This window comes from Aethalodelphis obliquidens, unplaced genomic scaffold (genome assembly GCF_003676395.1).
Source record: "Aethalodelphis obliquidens isolate GAN/ISIS:26980383/991018 unplaced genomic scaffold, ASM367639v1 scaffold7, whole genome shotgun sequence".
NCBI lineage: Eukaryota > Metazoa > Chordata > Mammalia > Artiodactyla > Delphinidae > Aethalodelphis > Aethalodelphis obliquidens.
In genome coordinates this window covers 36,804,606-36,824,530 of record NW_020837951.1, presented here as the reverse complement: position 1 = coordinate 36,824,530, position 19,925 = coordinate 36,804,606, and the positions used below count along the sequence as shown (strand labels likewise).

The 19,925-nt window shown below is 37.7% G+C and overlaps 1 protein-coding gene across 1 annotated transcript in view; it reads left to right on the top strand.

The window, feature by feature from the left end:
• Positions 1–4,162: 4,162 nt before the first annotated feature.
• The window catches only part of LOC113619986 (phospholipid-transporting ATPase FetA-like), a 73,950-nt gene continuing 58,187 nt past the window's right edge, over positions 4,163–19,925 (top strand). Inside the window, exons 1-2 of the mRNA XM_027105585.1 lie at positions 4,163–5,763; positions 7,125–7,202. Coding sequence (XP_026961386.1) covers positions 5,640–5,763; positions 7,125–7,202 — 202 coding nt within the window. The 5' untranslated portion in view covers positions 4,163–5,639. The remainder of the gene's footprint in view (positions 5,764–7,124; positions 7,203–19,925) is intronic.

The following is a 19,925-nucleotide window of genomic DNA, read 5'->3' as shown; positions in this document are numbered from 1 at the left end:
GTAACCCATGGGAAGGCATCGAAGGTTTTTGAGCTGCTAAGAAGTCATGATCAGTGTTCTGTTCTCGGGCAGCAGTGGGTACTTTATAAAAGTTGGAAGCAAATATCAGGATATTGAATCCAGGAGGAAGGTATAAAGAATCTGATGATATTAGTGGGATTAGAAAGGAGGCAGTAGCTTCAAGAGACCCTCAAATGTAATATATAGAACCTGAGAGGTGATCAGAGAAGGAATAGATGGTAACTCTTAAATTTTATGAAAGAGTTACAGAATAATAAGGCAGAGGATCAGATATGCTTAAAATCAGGGAAGGTAAGAAATGTCATTTTGGAACATGTTTATCTTGAGACGAGAGTGAGCACCTAAGAGGAAATGTCCAACAGTTTAAGTTTGGGACTAGAGATAGTTTTAGGAGCCAGGGCTAGAGTTGCAGTGAGAGGATATATCATAACTCAGGGAAAGCACACACAGCAAACAGGGATAAGAACAACGCCTTGGGGGAAGAGCACCTATTATGTGCAAGGCATTGTAAAAAAAAAAAGCTTGATATACTTTATTTTATATAATCCTTGCAACCAAGGTGAAGTGATTATCTTCATGTGAGAGATAAGGAGAAGTTCAGAGTGATTATCTCATTAGACCAAGGTCATACATTTGACAGTGTTGGTTGGCTCCAGGGTTTAGAGTTAGGTCAGTGGAAATTTACTACATCACACTGCAGAGCTGTCAAAGAGGCAGGAGGAGGAAAACCAGGAGAATTAATTGTCATGAAAACAAGGGAGAAGACTAAGTGTCTTAATGAACTATGGGGTGACTGTGGGAATAGAAAAGATGGAGGTGAGGAAGTGAAATATCTTCAGTGGTTCCCAGAAGTTCCAGCTTTTGTTGGGAATTTGTGCCAAGACCACATAGATGCCAGTCTTAGGTACATTGAGAGAGGCTGTTTAAGGACTTTGAACTGCACCTGGCCTGGCTGGAGGTTGAGTTCCATCTACAAATGTACATTTTAACTTGCTCAAATAAGCACTTACCCCAAAAGCACCAGCTGATCTTCCAACTTTGTTTTTAGCAGGAGAGACTACTTTTTCAATTTAGGATATAGGAAAATCCCAGATAAAATCAGAGTTATTCAAGTTGAAGGAGAGGGAGTACCCTTTTCCTCCTCCTTACTCCCCTCTACCCTTAATCCACTTCAGAAAAGGGTTCTGAAACCTCCTTGCTGTACATAATAGTATTTGAAAAAACCCTGCTTTGCATTAAATTTGGAGGGGGGTGACAAAGGGAAGTGACAGGTATTGCCCTTTATTATAGATGAGAAAAGCTAGAGAACTGAAGGAAAGAGTCATTTGCTTTAGGTACAAATAATTTAGGAATCCAGCTGAGAATAGAACAGGAGTTTTCAAACTCCCCAACAGTCAGCACTCTATTATCTCACTCTTGTCCCCAGTTTTAAAACAAATAAAATTTGTTTAAAAAAGAACATAGCACTTGATTTCTAAGATTCCGTATTTGTTAACTACATATTTGTTAACTACATATACGTGCAAAACAGTTATGCAGATATTTGTTAACTACATATACGTGCAAAACAGTTAAGACCCGCTTAATAAACACTGACTCATTTTTATAGACTAAAAGAAAGGGAAAATAAACTATCCCAAAGCATCAGTATTATATTACCGAATAAGGAGCTTTCTCTGTGAGACTGCAAAATTACAAGCACCAGAAAGAGATTGCGTGGACTCCAATATTTGTTCAGACCCAATTTAAAGCTCTAGGCAGAAAAGAGGGGTTTTGTAGCACACAGTAGCTTTACAAAGCCTGCCTTATAGGCTGAGCAGGTAACTCCTGGGGAAGACCATGAGTTTGAAAATGAAAGCAGTGGCTAAGAAACTATAGTGTTCTGCAGGTTTTTTTCTACTCCATTTGTGTTTGAAGTTAGTTTTATATTCATCTTCACCTATTTGCTTTAAACCACTTGAAACCAAATCCAAGTTAATTGAAAGGTTACGAGGGGTCCATGAACCACCTTTGGAAGAAGCAGTTTGCAAACAAGGGTTTTGAAACTCTCTTCATTTTCCCTATCTAGAGGAAACAGAATTTCAAAATCCACAAAAAAAGAATTTGGCTAGCTCCCAGAAGCCGGGAATCAGACGTAGGAAGCTGAAGGAGATCTAGTCATCTAAATGGCTTCATAGACTAGTAGATGTTTCAACGTCTTCCTACCCCTCCCAGAGTTTTAAAGTTACTAAGTTTAGAAGATCTCTGTTTTCCTAGAGCGTTTTCCAGTCAGAAAGAATTTATGGTTGAAATAGGAGGGGATAAGGCAGGAACTGTAACTGAGAAGAGAGGTGTAGTGTAGAGTCCTGGCAGTTTTCAGGCTGTGCCGTTTAAAAGCATTTCAGGGTAAGGCTTGCTTTTTATTTTTTATTTATTTATTTATTTTTTTAGTATATGTGCTTCTGTTGCGTTTTTTTTTAAAAAAAGAAAAAATTAAAAAGAAAACTTTTGATACCTTTGCTAGATTCATGGGGTGGGAATTGGGTTGGGGGAGCATTGATTTCTGGAGTAACTCTGGGGATTTGTGCATTGGATATAATAGCTAACGCAGAGAAACCTTAATGGAGTAGACTGGAAGCTTCCATGATTTTACACAACTGTTTTGGGGAAAACATAGTTCTTATTTTAGTCAGGGGATGATGGGCACATCTGCTTCTATGTGAGAGTCCTTTCCTCAGATTCCCAAAAGCCTTCAAGTCAACCAGGGATTTGTTCCTTTGTTGGTAAAGAACTCTACTCTCTGGAAGACAGATTTGTTCATTGAAAGCCAATAATGACTTACGTGCATGCAGTCTATGATATTCTAGTACTAAGAGTCATTGGCTATTCTTATATCACAAATATGCCTTTGCTAGACTGCATTGTGTTTTAGTTTATGTAGTTTTCAGACTGAGCTAAATATATAAAGACTTTCTCTAATACTTTGTACTTAGTAAATTTACCAGTTTTTGTATATAATAAGTGTGGGGAGGGTATAGGATGTTGGCAGCACAGAATCACAGCTGTGGCTTGGGGGAACTTGAGGTTGGTTTGCAATGTGATACCAATCGGAACTCTATAGGCTAAAATATCAGTAGACCAGTACTCCACCCTCAACCCCAAGTTTTAGTAAGGTCATTCTTGTTTCTATGTTATGTGACTCAGTTCAAGGTCTAGGCTGCTTGGAGATTATCAGCTCAAGGTGGGACCTCTTATTTCTACCTTTAGATTCTCATGTCTAAGTGAAAGAGCTTTAGTTTCTATAACCATGTCATTACAGAGGAAAAAATAGTAAGTTTACAGTGGAGAGTTCTGGCAGACACCATCTTAGCCAAGCGTTCTAGGTTCACATCACTAGGAGTCCATATGACAGCATGTATCCCCTGATATGATGCAATGAGAAGGGCACATCACACTCAAGTTGAGGCACCTTCTACAAAACAACTGGCCAATACCCTTCAAAGCTCTCAAGATTATGAAAAACAAGGAAAGAATGAGGAACAGTCACATATGGAAGGAGACGTACAACTAAATGTAATGTGGGATCCTGGATTAGATCCTGGAACAACAACAACAAAAAAGGACATTAGTGGAAAGAATTGGTAAAAAAAATAAATATTTTCTGTACTTTAGTTAATAGTATTATACCAAGGTTAATTTCTTAGTTTGTTAATTGTTTAATCGTTATGTAAGATATTAACATAAGAAGGTGGGTGGAGTGTATGGAAATTCTCTATACTATTTTTGCGACTCTTCTGTAAGTTTAAAATTATCTCAAAATAAAAAAATTTTTTTCATGTAGTAACCTGAATTGGGCCAACTCTTTTAGTAAGTGTTAATTAAAAATTACTCTCTGAGGAGTTCCCTGGCGGCGCAGTGGTTAAGAATCCACCTGCCAATGCAGGGGACACGGGTTACATCCCTGGTCCGGGAGGATCACACATGCCACAGAGCAACTAAGCCCATGTGCCACAACTACTGAAGCCCGCATGCCTAGAGCCCGTGCTCCACAGCAAGAGAAGCCACCACAATGAGAAGCCCGCGCACCGCAAAGAAGAGTAGCCCCCGCTCAGTGAAACTAGAGAAAGCCCGCGCACAGCAACAAAGACCCAACGCAGCTGAAAAAACTAAAATAAAATTATAAAAAAAATAAAAAATAAAAATTACTCTCCAGAGTAATTATTCTTCCTCATAGGAAGACTATTTCCTATCTGGTATGTTCACTTTAATTTTTTAGTTCTTTTGTTATTATCATATATTGAATAGATATAAAGTTTATCACAAATGTGTAAGTTGGAAAGAGTAACACCATGAGCACAAATGTAGCTTGAAACACTCCGTATGCTTTTTCCATCCCATCCCCTTCCCTCTCCCTAAACTCTATCCTGAATTTGGTATTTTTAATTCCCTTGTTTCTCTTTATAGGTTTACCTTGAAAGTATTTAACCCTGATGATATAGTTTTACATGATCTTTAACTTTACATAAGTGGAATAATATTTTATGTATACTTCTGCAATTTGTTTTTCCCTAAATATTATATTCCTGAGATTTAACAATGTTAATATGTATAACTTAGCTCACTCATTTTCACTACTATGTAGCTTTCCATTTTATGAACATACCACAAGTTACTTCTCTATTCTATCATTAATAGCCATTTGGTTGGTTTCCCAGTTTTGCTGTTATGAGCAGTGCTATTGCACACATCTTCGTATGTGGCATATTATGACAGTTTCCCTAGGGTATATAAATAAGATGGACTAGCTGGGTTATAGGGTAAATTCTCCATCAACTTTATTAGATAAGGCCAAATTGTTTTCCAGAGTGGTTTGTCCAATTTTTAATACCACCAACAGTATGTAAGTGTTCCAGTGGTTCCACTTTCTCTCTAACACAATATTATTAGACTTAAATTTTTTTTTACTAAGCTGGTGGGTGTGTATATTAAAATTTTAAAACATTGCCCTTTGTTGATTGACTACTTTGTGTCAAGTACTGTGGCAGACGTTTTCATACATTATTTAATTTAATCCTCTCACAGTTCTTCTTAGCTCCCTAATGGAAACTAATGTTGTACTTAGTTTGTAATACATAATTACCTCTAAACCTCTCTCTGGCAAATTTATTCCTTATCAGATTTTTCTCCATCTTGTATCTGCTAAATTTATTTTCTGTTTCTTAAAAAAAAATTATTCTCACTTTAGAAGAAATTTAAGGCATGAAGTGGTTAATAACTTGCCCCAAGTCACATTGTCGTTAATTAGTAGCAAACTTTGAAATGAAACCCAGTTCTCTAGCTCCTAATCCTTTTTTTTTACTCCATCTCTTCCCTTTTCCCTCCCACATCGCATTTCTTCTTCCCTTCCCTCACATTCTCCTCCTCCTCCTCTGAGTTTAACAGCTTAAATGTATTTTCCAGTTGGCAGCTATGTAATGTGATGTGCGTGTAGAGAGCGTCACAAGATTGGGTGAGTGCCTGGTTCCAGCTAAATAGTCATTACTCAGGTCCCTGGCTGGCTGTTAAGTGTCACAACCATTTCAAATTCCAAGCTGTGCTGCTTGTGTGCATTTGGCCAGGCTACCCTCTCAAAGCTGTCGATGGCCCTGCAGGGGTTGGAGAGAATCCAGAACTTCAGGACCTCCCATCCTTGGCTCTCCTTTCTCAGCAGTAGGAACCCCAAGCCTACTGTGGGGGTCCCTGAGAATTCTCAGGCAACTGAAGGTAGGACTGGGTGCCTAGAGAGTGATGCTATTAGAACTGCTCACGTTCGTTAGGAACACACAGATTCTGTTGACAGAAGAAACAGACCTTAGCTTGGGGTACAAAACTTGCAGCACAAGTGAATTTTTTCGGCCTACACAATATTTAATTTTACTTTTTAAAAACTTTGGATGCTTTTATAGGAAGCATGCACTCACCAATTGGTCACAATGCCCAGCACTTCATTTCTTGTTGTTTTATACCTAACTACTATTAACTCCCTGGCTCCTAAAGTTATTTGATGCAACTCTGCCTAGATTATTGAAATATGAATTGTATCCTTACTGAGGTCACTTGGGACTCACTGAGGGCAGAACTGGAAGATGCATTCTCATTCCAAAGTGATCACAGTTGCCCAGGTATTTTTTTTTTCTGACAGCCAAACATCCCTTGGCTGTAAATACTCTTTTACTTAGACTTAACACTCCCCCCCAAAATTATGGATTTTTGTCCCATCTAATCTTGTTTGGGATAATTAAGATGAAAATACATGTAATATTTTCTAATCTTGGCTTATGCATACTTAGTGACTTAGGAGACCTGAAAGAAATTAATTAATTAAAATAAACATACTTTTTTGGCCTTTTTTGAATTGGGTTAAGAATGGAGAGATAGAAGGGTTTTCTGTGTAGCATAGTCATGGGGTTTGATAAAGCATAATTTTCAAAAGGTTAAAAAACATGACTCTCATGTAAATATAAAATGGACAGATGTCACAGATTTTATTTAACTCATTAATTAATGAGGGAACCAGTAAGATGTTAAGACCAGTTCAAATAAAAATTTAGGAGCTGTGTATATATAGGCAATTTCATTAAAAAAAAGTTAAGATTTCTCAATTATATACAAAACTATTTAAAGTCCTAAAGTACATTAATCGTAACCTTTGGAGTTATCTTTTCCACCAGAGAGAAAATATTTATATCTATATTAGATGAAAATCTACAAGTTAACTGCTGCCCTATGGGGTTATAGAATAGTCCAACAGAAAACTAATCAAAGGTATAAGCCCAGAACTTCACTAAAAGATCACCCAATAATTTATTTTTCCTGTTTCCAAGTTTCAGCTAATTTTTCTGGCAGATTATAGTTATCAGCTTAGACTTGGTTGCCAGGAAGTGGAATCTGTTTCCCAAGTTTTGAAAATATAACTTTATGATAAGGATGTATGAAATGAATTCTAAAATTTAGCACATGTATTTTAGAGGTAGATTTATTTTGGATTTCAGAGATCAAGTTCCAAGTTTCTTAAACATTCATTTAAGTAAAATGGTATTGGCAATGAGAAATTCTCATTCTAAATTTTTTTATTTCCTTTACAGAAATCCCAGGGAATTATAACTGGAACTACTCTGCAATGTCTGTATTTGAAAAGGAAAGTGAGGACAAACAAAATGGAGGTAGGTGAACTCTAAGTCTGTATGTCATTATTGTTGCCTGTAAAAAGTGCACACATGCCCGCACATGTGTGTGCACTTGCACGTATGACAGATAAATAGACTGGCCAACCTACCAAACTACCATTTTAGCAAACTGACCAGGAAAGGAAATATACTTTGCAGAAGTAAATACTTTGTACTTACAATTTCAAGCTCCCTTGTTCTGTCATTTGAGAATTCTAATTTGAGTAGTTATACTTGCTCATCTTTTGTTCTTTTATCTGTACTCTTAATTTATTTTGTACTTTTATTTGGAAGTTCATCAGGAAAGCATGTGTTCCTTTTCCTCTCCCCATCCTTCACAACCGCCTCCTGCTAAAAAAGAAGTGGTTAATGTGAAAAGCAGTTGCTGAGGCTAATTAAGTCATCTTTTGCAGACTTTTTGCAGACAGAGCAAGTGGATCTGGCTATGGTGTTAGAGAGGATTTCTGTACCACTTCCGTGCTTTCCTGTGGTGTCTCAAAGTACTAAAAGGAGCTGGGGTAATCACACCCAAGCCACCTTTAAGAATGAAACTGCCTGACATGAAAAAAGAAATCTTTTTCTAACATAAAATTTTGAGAAAGCAAGCCAGACTGTAGTTCTATATTTAGGCTTCCTTTTGAGGAGTGGAGAAGGTGCAGAGAATGAAATTAGGTCACTGATTTAAGGTCACACTATACCTTCTTTACTTTCTGTCATTATGCAGTTGTCTGATTCCTGGAAGGAGCCCATTCCAAGGGCACAGGCCCTGGTTCTAGGAAGAGGAAGTCAGGGAGCTCCCAACAGAAGGAAAAAGCAAGAAGTCCTCTCCTACTCTCAGAACTGCTGAAAGAGAGAGGGTTGAGGAAAACAGGCTAACTGACCAATTTCTCCTGCATCTTCTTATGAACAGAGAATATGGCAGACAGTGTAAATCAGTGAAGCGAGAACACACCCTCACACCATACACAACAATAAACTCAAAATGGCTTAAAGACTTAAATATAAGACATGACACCATAAAATTCCTAGAAGAGAACATATGCAAAACATTTCTCTGACATAAATCGTAACAATGTTTTCTTAGGTCAGTCTCCCAAGCCAATAGAAATAAAAGCAAAAATAAACGGTACCTAATCAAACTTATAAGCTTTTGCACAGCAAAGGAAACCATAAACAAAATGAAAAGACAACCTACAGACTTGGAGAAAATATTTGCAAATGATGTGACCAACAAGGGCTTAATTTCTAAAATATACAAACAGCTTATACTATTCAATAACAACAACAAAAAAAACCCCAAACAACCCAATCAAAAAGTGGGCAGAAGGTCTAAATAGACATTTCTCCAAAGAAGACGTGCAGATGGCCAGTAGGCACATGAAAAAGATGCTCAGCATTGCTAATTATTAGAGAAATGCAAATCAAAAACTACAGTGAGGTACCACCACACACCGGTCAGAATGGCCATCATCAAAAAATATACAGATAACAAATGCTGGAGAGGGTGTGAAGAAAAGGGAGCCCTCCAACACTGATGGAAATCTAAATTGGTGCAGCCACTGTGGAAAACCAGTATGGAGGTTCCTCAAATCATTAAAAATTGAGCTACCATATGATCTAACAATCCCACTCCTGGGCATATATCCAGACAAATCTATAATTCAAAAAGATACATGGACCCCTATGTTCATAGCAGCACTATTTACAATAGCCAAGACATGGAAGCAACCTAAACATCCATTGACAGATGAATGGATAAAGAAGATACAGATATATATACACACAATGGAGTATTACTCAGCCATAAAAAAGAATGAAATAATGCCATTTGCAGCAACATGGATGGACCTAGACATTATCATACTAAGTAAAGTAAGTCAGACAGAAAGACAAACATCATATGATATCAGTTATATGTGGAATCTAAAAAAATGATAGAAATGAACTTATTTACAAAACAGAACCAAACACAAACATAGAAAACAAATTTATGGTAACCAAAGGCAGAAGGAGGGGGAGGGATAAATTAGGATTTTGGGATTAGCGATTAGCAGATACACACTACTATATATAAAATAGGTAAATGACAAGGTCCTACTGTATAGCACAAGGAACTACATTCAATATCTTGTAATAAACTATAGTGGAAAAGAATCCGAAAAAGAATATATATACACATATAGCTGAATCATTTTGCTATACACCAGAAACTAACACAACATTGTAGATCAACTATACTTCAACAAATAAATAACTTTTTAAGAAAAGAAAATATAGAGGACAAAATACTTTAGGGAGCAGTAAGTTCAAGGTTAATGAAGAATGTGATAGTCAATAAAGACTGATTAATTTATTCAACAAATATTTATTGATCACCAAATGCCACTGTGCTACATGCTGGCAATACAATAGCCACAAAACTAGACAGAATCCCAGCCCTAATGGAGATTATGGTTTACTGAGGGACAGCCTTTAATTAAGTAATAAGACATTAAATAATAGCACAGAGAAATGCCAAATTATATCGACGGTAAGTGCTAGGAAGTCAAGGTCATATGGGAGGCACAGTGGTTAAGACCGTGGATTCTGGAGCCATACTGTCTAGGTTTGAATCCTAGCTCCACCACTTACTGTTATTTTGGGGAAAATCTCTTAATTTCTTTATGCTACAGCTTCTCATCCATAAAATGGGGCTACCTCATAAGGATGTTGTGAGGATTAAATGAGGTAATATTTGTAAAGCACTGGCACATGGTAAACACTAGGTAAACGTTTATGTAAAAAGTAATTTATAAGAGCTTGGTGCTCCCATTCAGGAAGATAATTAAGAACTTGAATGTTTATAAATGTGGTCATTTCAAAAAGTCAAAATTTTTACCAATGAAAAGTAATTGGAACCAGTTTTCTTGGTCTGAATTCCTTCAGATAGGCTAAGTCTACCTACTGCAGTAGAGTTATTGCTTGTGCTGTTTGGAGCAGTGAGCAGTTAATCCTGGTCCATCCTGTTGGCCTGAGTCAACAAAATAATAGTGGCAAAACCAGTATTTGGCAGGTAACTCTGCCCTTTTCCAGGCTATCAGCCTGTTCTGGTTGGAAAACACATAGTACATAGAGTGGATGTGGAGTTGACTTGTTCCAGCATTTTGCTTACCTACTCTCTCCTTTCTATTTTTCACTACTTTCTTAGTTCAACCTCTCACTGTTTCAAGCATTGATTATTGCAGCAATCTTTTAAGTCTTTATTCTGCAATGTGTTCCTCTGTAAATACGTCATATTAATCTTTCTGAAATTCCAGTTTTATCACATTTTTCCCTGCTCAGAATCTTTCTGGGATTCCTTGTCAGCTACTAGATAAAATTTAAGGTCATTAGCCTGCATTAAAAGCCTGACTTTATAGTCTTGTTTCCTCCCTCCTTCAGACTCTTCCTACCTACTGTACTATCATACAACTTGTCTAGTCTCAGTGCTGAAAATTTCATTAAGTTCTTTTTTTCTGCCTAGATACGTGTTCCCTACATCTATCAATATATTGAATCTATATTCATCTTTTAGGTTTAGTGCAAGTCCTCTATGAAGCCTTCTCCAGCAACTCTAGCCACCAGTGCCCCCCACGCCCCTGGCATTATCTTTCCTTCTTGAATTCCTATAGTGCTTGATTTCTATAATTTTTAAAAATAATAGCCTTATTAAGATATCACTTGTCATAAAATTCACCATTTTAAAGCACACAACTCAGTGATTTTCAGTACATTCACAGAATTGTGAACCATGACCATAATTCAATTTTAGAAAATTTTCATCACCCCAAAAGAAACCCTGTACCCGTTAGGAATCACTCCCAATTCCCCCCACCTCCAGCCACTGGCAACCACTAATCTATTTTCTATCCGTATGGACTTGTCTATTCTACACATGATATATGCATAACATATACACATATATATAGAATCAAGTAATATGTAGCCTTTTGTGACCGGCTTCTTTCACTTAATGTTTTCAAGGTTCATGCATATTGTAGCATATATTAGTACCTCATTCCTTTTTATGGCTGAATATCATTTCATTGTATGGGCACACGACTATTTGTTTATCTGTTCATCAGTTGATAGATATTTACATTGTTTCCACTTTTTGGCTATTATAAACAATGCTGCTATAAACATTTATGTACAAGTTTTTGTGTGGACTTCAATTCTCTTGGGTTTCTACAATTCATTGTAAATCTTATTAATATCCTGCCTTGAACTTTTACTTTACTGTTTTGCATATATGTTGAGTTTATCTACTAAGTTATCTACCTAGCCCAGTGCCTACAGAGTTCCCTCTGTCCTGGAGAGTTTACAAGCTTGTCCCATTTATTATACTTCTCCTTTCCCTCAGCTTTACCACCCATACACATATATTGATACAAATATCATCATTGTTATCATCACCACTACCACAACACAACAGTAAAAATTATTAATAAGTATTGATAGGTAGTTAAATAATACTAGGTAGTAAATTCAAAAGGGTGAGATACACTTGTATGTATTGACATGGAAAGATCTACAATACATATTATGAAAAGAAAAAAGCAACTAGCAGAGCAATACATATAGTAGCATCTCATTTGTTTAAAAAACACATATAGGTGTTTGTGTATACGTATATGTTTGTAAGTAAATACTCTAAGGAAGGGACCCCCAAAGGATATACGCCAATCTGTTAACAGTGGTTTCCTTAGGAAAGGGAGAAGGCGTGGGAAAGGAAACTATATTTTTTCTCTATATATTTTTGAGTTTGTATCTTTTACATGTAAAATATGTTTGCTTTACTTTGGTGATTTGAAAAACAATTAAAGAAAAAAGTGTAATCGCAAAGGAAAAAAAACTAAGTTGGAGAAACTAGAAAGAAAGGACAGAAGAAGAAATAGTACGAAGGAAGAGGGCATAGATATTGCAGCATGTAGGGCAGAAAATTAATCAGAGCCTTAGTAATAGAATCCTATGCAACACCACATCTAAATAAACACAAATAAATAGACATCAATGTTGCACAACTCTGTGAACATAACAAACACCATTGAATTGTACATTTTATTTTAAACAGATGCATTGTATAGAATGTACATTATATCTCAATAAAGTTATTAAAATAAAACAGACATCTAAAATTTTTAGAGCTAGTTTCTAGAATTCTTTTTATTTAGAAAATTTAAAGCAACAATTGAATTAATTTGTAGGAACTTTTCTTGACCTCAGTAAAAGTCAGGGTAGCCAGATAAAATACATGATTCCCAGTTAAACTTGAATTTTAGTAAACAATGAATAGTTTTTTAGTGTAAGTATGTCCCATGTAATATTTGGGACATATTTTGTTTTTGTATTTTTATTTGCTAAATCTGGCAATGCTAAACAAAGGGAATTAAATTTTGAATCTTTTATAGTTAAATTGTTTCTTTGGCATCACCAAGGTTTGCTCTTAGGTCCAGCTTTGTGTGAATGGCATTTTGTTTCTGATGGCCTTTATCATAACTTTCCCAACCTCTCATCTCCTATCCCAAGGAAGGTTTTATGATTGAGAAGCACTGAAAGTGATGTCTAGTAGTTCAGTCAAACATGATGGTTTTTACCTTTACCACATTGATGAGAAATCATTAGTTCTACATTTCAAATGAGGTCAGAATGGTAAAGCACCACTCTCAACTCCCATCTCCCAGTTGATGTTTCTGTCAGCTTCTCCCTTGGAGAGGAAAGGGGGAAAAAACGAAGGTCTCCAAGAGGAGTAGGGGGAGGGGACTTTGGTTTTGAGCACATTCTGAATTGTGTCAGCCAAATCAATCTTGTATGACATCCTGTTAATAAATGAGGGTTTGCTTTTTTTTTTTTTTGCTTTTTACTATCTTTCTTTTCTTTAGTGTCTTGTCCTTTGAGCAATTCTAGTCTTGTTCTGCTAAACTTGGACAGAAGAATTAGTGAAGCTACAGAGGATGATCAGAGGCATGGTAACAGGAGAGCTACAGTAGTTCAAGAACTAGACTTTTCATGACCTTCAAGGTTTTAGAGAGCTTCCTCTCCAGGTTGTTTTTGACACTGCACTGTACCCACCCTCTTCAGTCATGCTGATTATCCTCCTGTTTGCTGACCTTAGAAAGATCAACAAAGAATTAGTCTTAGCTGGGGTTTCTCTTTCAGTCCAGCTGTTCTGTGATAATATAGATACTCCCACAAGGAGGAGGAGGTAATTATTCTCCTTTGGAGGGGTTTGGACAGAAATCTGACCATGATTCAACAGAATGTGTTTCTAAGCATCTATTCACTTGTATGCTTGTTCATTCAACAAATATGTGTTAAATCCAGGGCCTAATGCTGAGCTAACCAGTGGGATACAGAGATTTAAAGAAAAGAAAAAAGTAAAAAAGACATGGTCTCTATCTTTAAGGAGGTCTTTGTTTAGTGGGAGAAGATGGTATTAGAAGTATTATAAATGAGCTGAATGTAAACCATGAGACATAGCAATGGGTAGACTGAACCAAGAAACACGTAATGAAATGGTGATGAGACAGCAAATTAGTTACTGCCTCTTCCGCAGGACCCCTGACCCTGGACTTTCCCATGATGACTCTCAGCTATGTCATTTAGCTATTCTTCATACCATTCTTTAGATAGAAATATCATCTGGTGACTGCACTCAAGATATCTTAGAGATGCAGTCTGGAGAGATGAAATATAAATGTTCTTGTGTACCCAAGACTGGAAGCCATATGGGCAGCTAAATCAACTGATAGCTATAATGTTCCCATTATGCTTTTTGACGACTAGGATAAATTGTGATCATTTGGAATCTAAGAAATTCCAGAATCCCTACTGTAAATTGATTCCAACTAATCTGAGCAGAAATTCCAGAACTTGGTCAGTTATCCTTCCCCTGGCACTCTCTTCACTGATTTTTAGAGATGGGTAAGTTTCAGTCCTACGCATTAAGTGACTTGGGTGAAATCACCTAGGCCTGTTGATCTAGAATGACAGCAGGGGGTTATTGCTGAGTTTCTCTCACCAGCACCTGGGCTTCCTTGATCTGGGAGTCTGGTGGTGTAAGGAGAGGGGACCTTGACTAATCCCCTGGTTAGAGACTTGCACTCCTAAAGGTCATCTCACTGCTCTTCTGTCTTTAGTTGGAAAATCCTATTTGTGATTGCTTTCCCACTGTGAGCAAGGAGGTATTTGCTCAGAACCTCCTAAGACTGATTGCCTCCTGACCACCTGGCCTGACTTCCTTTTTCTCCCTCCCTCCTTCTTCCTCCTGCTTCTTTTTCTTTCTGTGTGCCACTTTTTCCAGTTCCCTCTTACAGAGCCCATTTTCCTTTTTAGTTTCTGCCATTTCCTTCTCTGGGTGCATCTCCAATTTTCTGTAGCTTTAACTCCTAAAACTTGAGATTGGATTACATCAAGATTGCATAAGAGCTATGTTTTTCACTCTAGCATTTGATTCAAAACTCTTAAGTACATACTTAGAGGCTTCTCCTACTTTGACACTTCTCTCCTACTAACATCCCACCAAGGGATTTTCCATCACTAGACTGTGGCTTTTGTACCCTTTCTTCTTTACTGGCTGAGTCAGCTTAGTATATCCACAGGAGATAGCTGAAAGTTCAAACTCTACTTTGAGCACAGACAGCTGTATCAGTGATCCTTGTGGAATCTCCTTGACATAGCATAAGATAAAGGACAAAAAAATATCATTTAATGAGTACTTTTGATGTGTCAGGTATTATGTAGACAGTTTATGAGTACCATCTCATTTAACCCTCATATTAGCAGATAAGGTAGATTTTACTATCCCGTTTTACACATGAGGAAACTAAAGCCCAGAGATGGAAAATGACTTGCCCTAAGTCACTTAACAGTTTAGTCACAAAGCCCAGTCTAGAACTGCTAAAATTTTCTGAGCATTTTTTGATGTATTGGGAATTGTTCTTAAGTGTTTTGCATGCCTCAATTTATTAATCCTCACAATAACTTTATGAGTAGGTATTATTATCATTCATTTTACAGATGAAGAAAATGAGTCTCAGAAAGGTTAAGTAACTTCCTCAAGGCTATGTAGCTGGTGAGTGAAAGACTGAGATTTGAACCCTGGAAGTCTGACTCAATTGTCCATATTCTTTTTTTTTTTTAATTGAAATATAGTTTATTTACAATATTGTGTTAGTTTTAGGTGTACAGCAAAGTGATTCAGTTATATATATTTTTTCAGATTATTTTTCCATTATAGGTTATTACAAGATATTGAATATGGTTCCTATGTTCTTTTTCTTTTTAATATAAATTTATTTATTTTTGGCTGCGTTGGGCCTTCGTTGCTGCCCGCAGGCTTTTTCTAGCGGCAGTGAGCAGGGTCTACTCTTCGTTGTGGTGCGCAGTCTCCTCATTGTGGTGGCTTCCCTTGTTGCGGAGCACGGGCTCTAGGTGTGCAGGCTTTAGTAGTTGTGGCTCGCAGGCTCCAGAGCACAGGCTCAGTAGTTGTGGTGCACGAGCTTAGTTGCTCTGTGGCATGTGGGATCTTCCCGGTCCAGGGCTCGAACCCATGTCCCCTGCATTGGCAGGTAGATTCTTAACCACTGCGTCACCAGGGAAGTCCCGAGTTCCTATGTTCTTAACCACTGTGGAAGCCTGCCATGTTTTTAACTCTAAGTCAACTGCACATTTTATAATACCAAGTTGCCTTGCTTCGCCAAGATGTCTGACCCTTTCATTTCAGTGATTTTTACCACCCTCAGGCCAGCTCCCAGCACAGGTCCTTGTGAAACCAGGCCTTCGCTGAACAGGCTGTAGACTCAACCCTTAGTTCCCAATGAAGGATGCATTTTCCACAGTCACCAGAGGCTAGAGCTAGGTGTTTATCCCCTTGAATTCCATAGCCATGACTACTTCAACTAGACCATCTCCTAGACTCTCCTTGTCTAAGCTAATTTTCAATCTTCTGTAGTTCTAACCTCTCATCCATAATTCACATTTTGTCACTCTTGTTTCAGCCAAACAGAAATAAACGTTGAATTAACAAGTAATGGGGAAAACACTTGGTCATCCCAGTCTTTTCTCAACAATATTCACAAGCCCTAGGGAATCTTGAATTAATCTTTCATTATCTCATCCAAAAATTTTTTCTGCCTTTATTATCTCAAACATGACTTGCTACCTTCTTTCCTTAAGCTTGTCTTCTTTTTCTCTCGGACTTTTAGTTTCTTCTCCTAGATGCTTGTGCAAACTAAAGTTTTAACCACTTTTCTCATTGTTCCTGCTTTTCCTTTTTTTAGAGGCATCTTATGAAAACCAACTTTATAGCCTTCAGTTGCTCTTCCCTTCCTGGTGAAAATCCTACTTTCCTTCTTCTTTCCTTTTCTTTCATAGCAGGTCGGGGATCAAAGAGCCAGAACTAGGTGTTGGTTAATGCCGTCCCCAACTTAGAAGTCTCAATCTGTCTCCACCAACTCAGGCTCTGAACTTTGGGATCTACCTGCTTTACTTTACTCCTAAACTCAAATAGGGACGTATGTATTTAGTTGTTTTGCAGAGCCTCAACTCCACGTATCCCCTGGGGTTGCTGGGCTTAGAGAGAATAGCCTGTTGCACCCAGATAAATTGCTGGGAAAACCTGTTAGACCTTTATTAAGTTAAAAAAAATAGTTAGTGATATCTAGGATTAAATTTAATAAGAAATGTGAAATTCAATAAGAAAATATTAGAACTTTATCAAGAGGCATAAAATAATATTTTTGAATAAATTGAGGGGCTGTGCTGGTCTGTTGGGTATGGTTGGAGGGGCAAATGGCATGAGAGAGACTGATTTTATTCACCAATGCCTGAGCAAATTGAGTATGAACATAGTAGAAAAGTAGCCTGCTCGTGGATTGGAAATCTCAACGTCAGTCGAAACACCAGTACTACCCTGGTACTCTGCCCTAATCAGGCAGCCATCTGGGCCCCTGAGAAAGTCCCTGCAGAAAGAGTATAGGTCATGCAGCAGCTCTACATCCTAGACACAGCTAAATTATCTGAGCCATACATGTTCCACTGCTTTGGATAACCTAAGTTATAATGGTTAGCAGAAGCTGTTGTATCACCAGATTGTAAATAAGCCACTAACTAGTCAAAACAGAGTACAAAACAAAACATCCTGTCAGTCCCATCTCAACTTCCCCTCTCTTTATTCAGCTAATCCTAGTAATCACAAGAATGAAACAAGAAAGAAATACACTAGTCCAGGAGAACAAACTATAAGCTGCATAGCTGGGTGGTAAACTAGCCCAGGGAAGACTTATAGCCACTTGTTTATGTATTGCTAGTAAGCTGATTGTACAGACATGATCATCATGCACAAAGAAATGGCTTCCTGGGGTCACACCAGTCTCCCTCCAGGGATGTAGTATGCTACTGGATGGGGGACTAATAGTGCAAAAAGGTCAACTCTCTCCAGATTAATCTGTGTAATTTCCAAATCTGTGTACTCAAATCCTTGAGTAAAAGGAGGTAAACATCCCAGTTTCACCTTTCCTACAATTTGTGCAAATCTCTGAACTTCAAGCACTGCCCATTGTGCAGACTTTGGCCCCTTATATTTTCTGTAAGAAATTTAGTCTTGTGCTGATTTCATGATGTTTAGTCATTTTTGCTGACAACCAGAGGAGGAATAAAGGAAATTACATGAAGAACTATAAAAGTCCCTGTCTTATCATTGGCTCTTTCCTCAGCTTTCAGAAGTCTACCATCTTAGCCCCCTGAGGAAAGAAGTGTGATTTTCCAGACCTGACTGTTCTTCCCATGGGAGGTAGCTCTGCCTTTTCTAATAACCCACTTTCACTCCATCCACAGAATTTTAGTGAATAAAATTTTATTTGTCTTCATCTCTAGTCAAAACTCTAATCTTGGGGCTTCCCCGGTGGCACAATGGTTAAGAATCCTCCTGCCAATGCAGGGGACACGGGTTCGTGCCCCGGTCCAGGAGGATCCCACATGCCGCCGGAGCATCCGAGTGTATGCGCCACAACTGCGGAGCCTGCACTCTGGAGCCCATGAGCCACAACTACTGAGTCCACGTGCCACAATTACTGAAGCCTGCACGCCTAGAGCCCGTGCTCCACAACAAGAGAAGCCACCGCCATGAGAAGCCCACGCATTACAACGAGGAGTAGTCCCTGCTCACCGCAGCTAGAGAGAGTCCATGCACAGCAATGAAGATTCAACACAGCCAAAAATAAATAAATAAAATAAATTTATTTTTAAAAAAAAACTCTAATCTTGAGCAAACTGGACAAAATGATTCTGAAGTTTATCTAGAAGAGAAAATAGACAAGAGTAGCCAAGAAGTCTTCTTTAAAAAAGAAGACTTGCTATCCTATATTAAAAGTTACATAATTTAAAAGATGAATGGAAGGAGGGATAAATTAAGAGTATGGGATTAACAAATAAAAACTACTATACATAAAATAAGCAACAAGGATTTACTGTATAGCACAGGGAATTATATTAAATATCTTGTAATAGCTATAATGGAAAATAATCTGAAAAAAATATATATGTGTAACTGAATAATTTTGCTGTACACCTGAAACTAACACAATATTGTAAACCAACTGTACTTCAATTAAAAAAAAATATTTTTAAAGATGGATAGAACAACGGAACTTAATAGAAAACCCAGAATTATATTCTATGTTAGAATTTAGTACGTTATAAAAATGACATTTAAAACCAGAGTGGGATAAAATATTTGCAAATTACATATCTGATAACTGATTTCTATTCAGAATAGATAAAGAATGCATAGCTCAGTGATTAAAAAGATAATTAACCCAGTTTGAAAATGGGCAAAGAATCTGAATAGACATTTCTCCAAAGAAGATATATAGGACTTCCCTGGTGGCGCAGTGGTTAAGAATCCGCCTGCCAATGCAGGGTACACGGGTTCAATCCCTGGTCTGGGAAGATCCCACATGCCATGGAGCAACTGAGTCTGTGTGCCACAACTACTGAGCCAGCGCTCCAGAGCCCGTGAGCCACAACTACTGAGCCCGCATGCCACAACTACTGAAGCCCGCACACCCTAGAGCCCATGCGCCGCAACTACTGAGCCCACGTGCTGCAACTACTGAAGCCTGCGCACGTAGAGGCTGTGCTCCGCAACAGGAGAAGCTACCGCAATGAGAAGCCCACGCACTGCAACAAAGAGTAGACCCCGCTTGCTGCAACTAAAGACCTCAGGCAGCAACAAAGACCGAACACAGCCAAAATTAATTAATTAATTTAAAATTTCCTTTCTCATTAAAAAAACAAACAAATCAAAAAAAGAAGGTATATAAATTGTTCAATAAAACACATGAAAAGATACTCAATGTCACCATTAGTCATTATGAACATGCAAATCAAAATCACATGAGATATTACTTCGTATCCACTAAGATGGTTAAAATAAAAAACAGTCAATGACAAGTGTTGGCAAGGATATGGAGAAATTGGAATTCTCATACATTGTCAGTGAGAATGTAAAATAGTGCAACTGCTGTGAAAACCTTTTTGGCAGTTCCTCAAAATGTTAAAACTAGAGTTACCATATGACCCAGCAATTCTACTCCTATGTTTATACCCAAGAGAAATGAAAACATGTTCACATAAAAACTCGTATGTGAGTGTTCATAACACAGGGCCTGACACCAGCTAAGAACTCAGTAAATGCTTGTT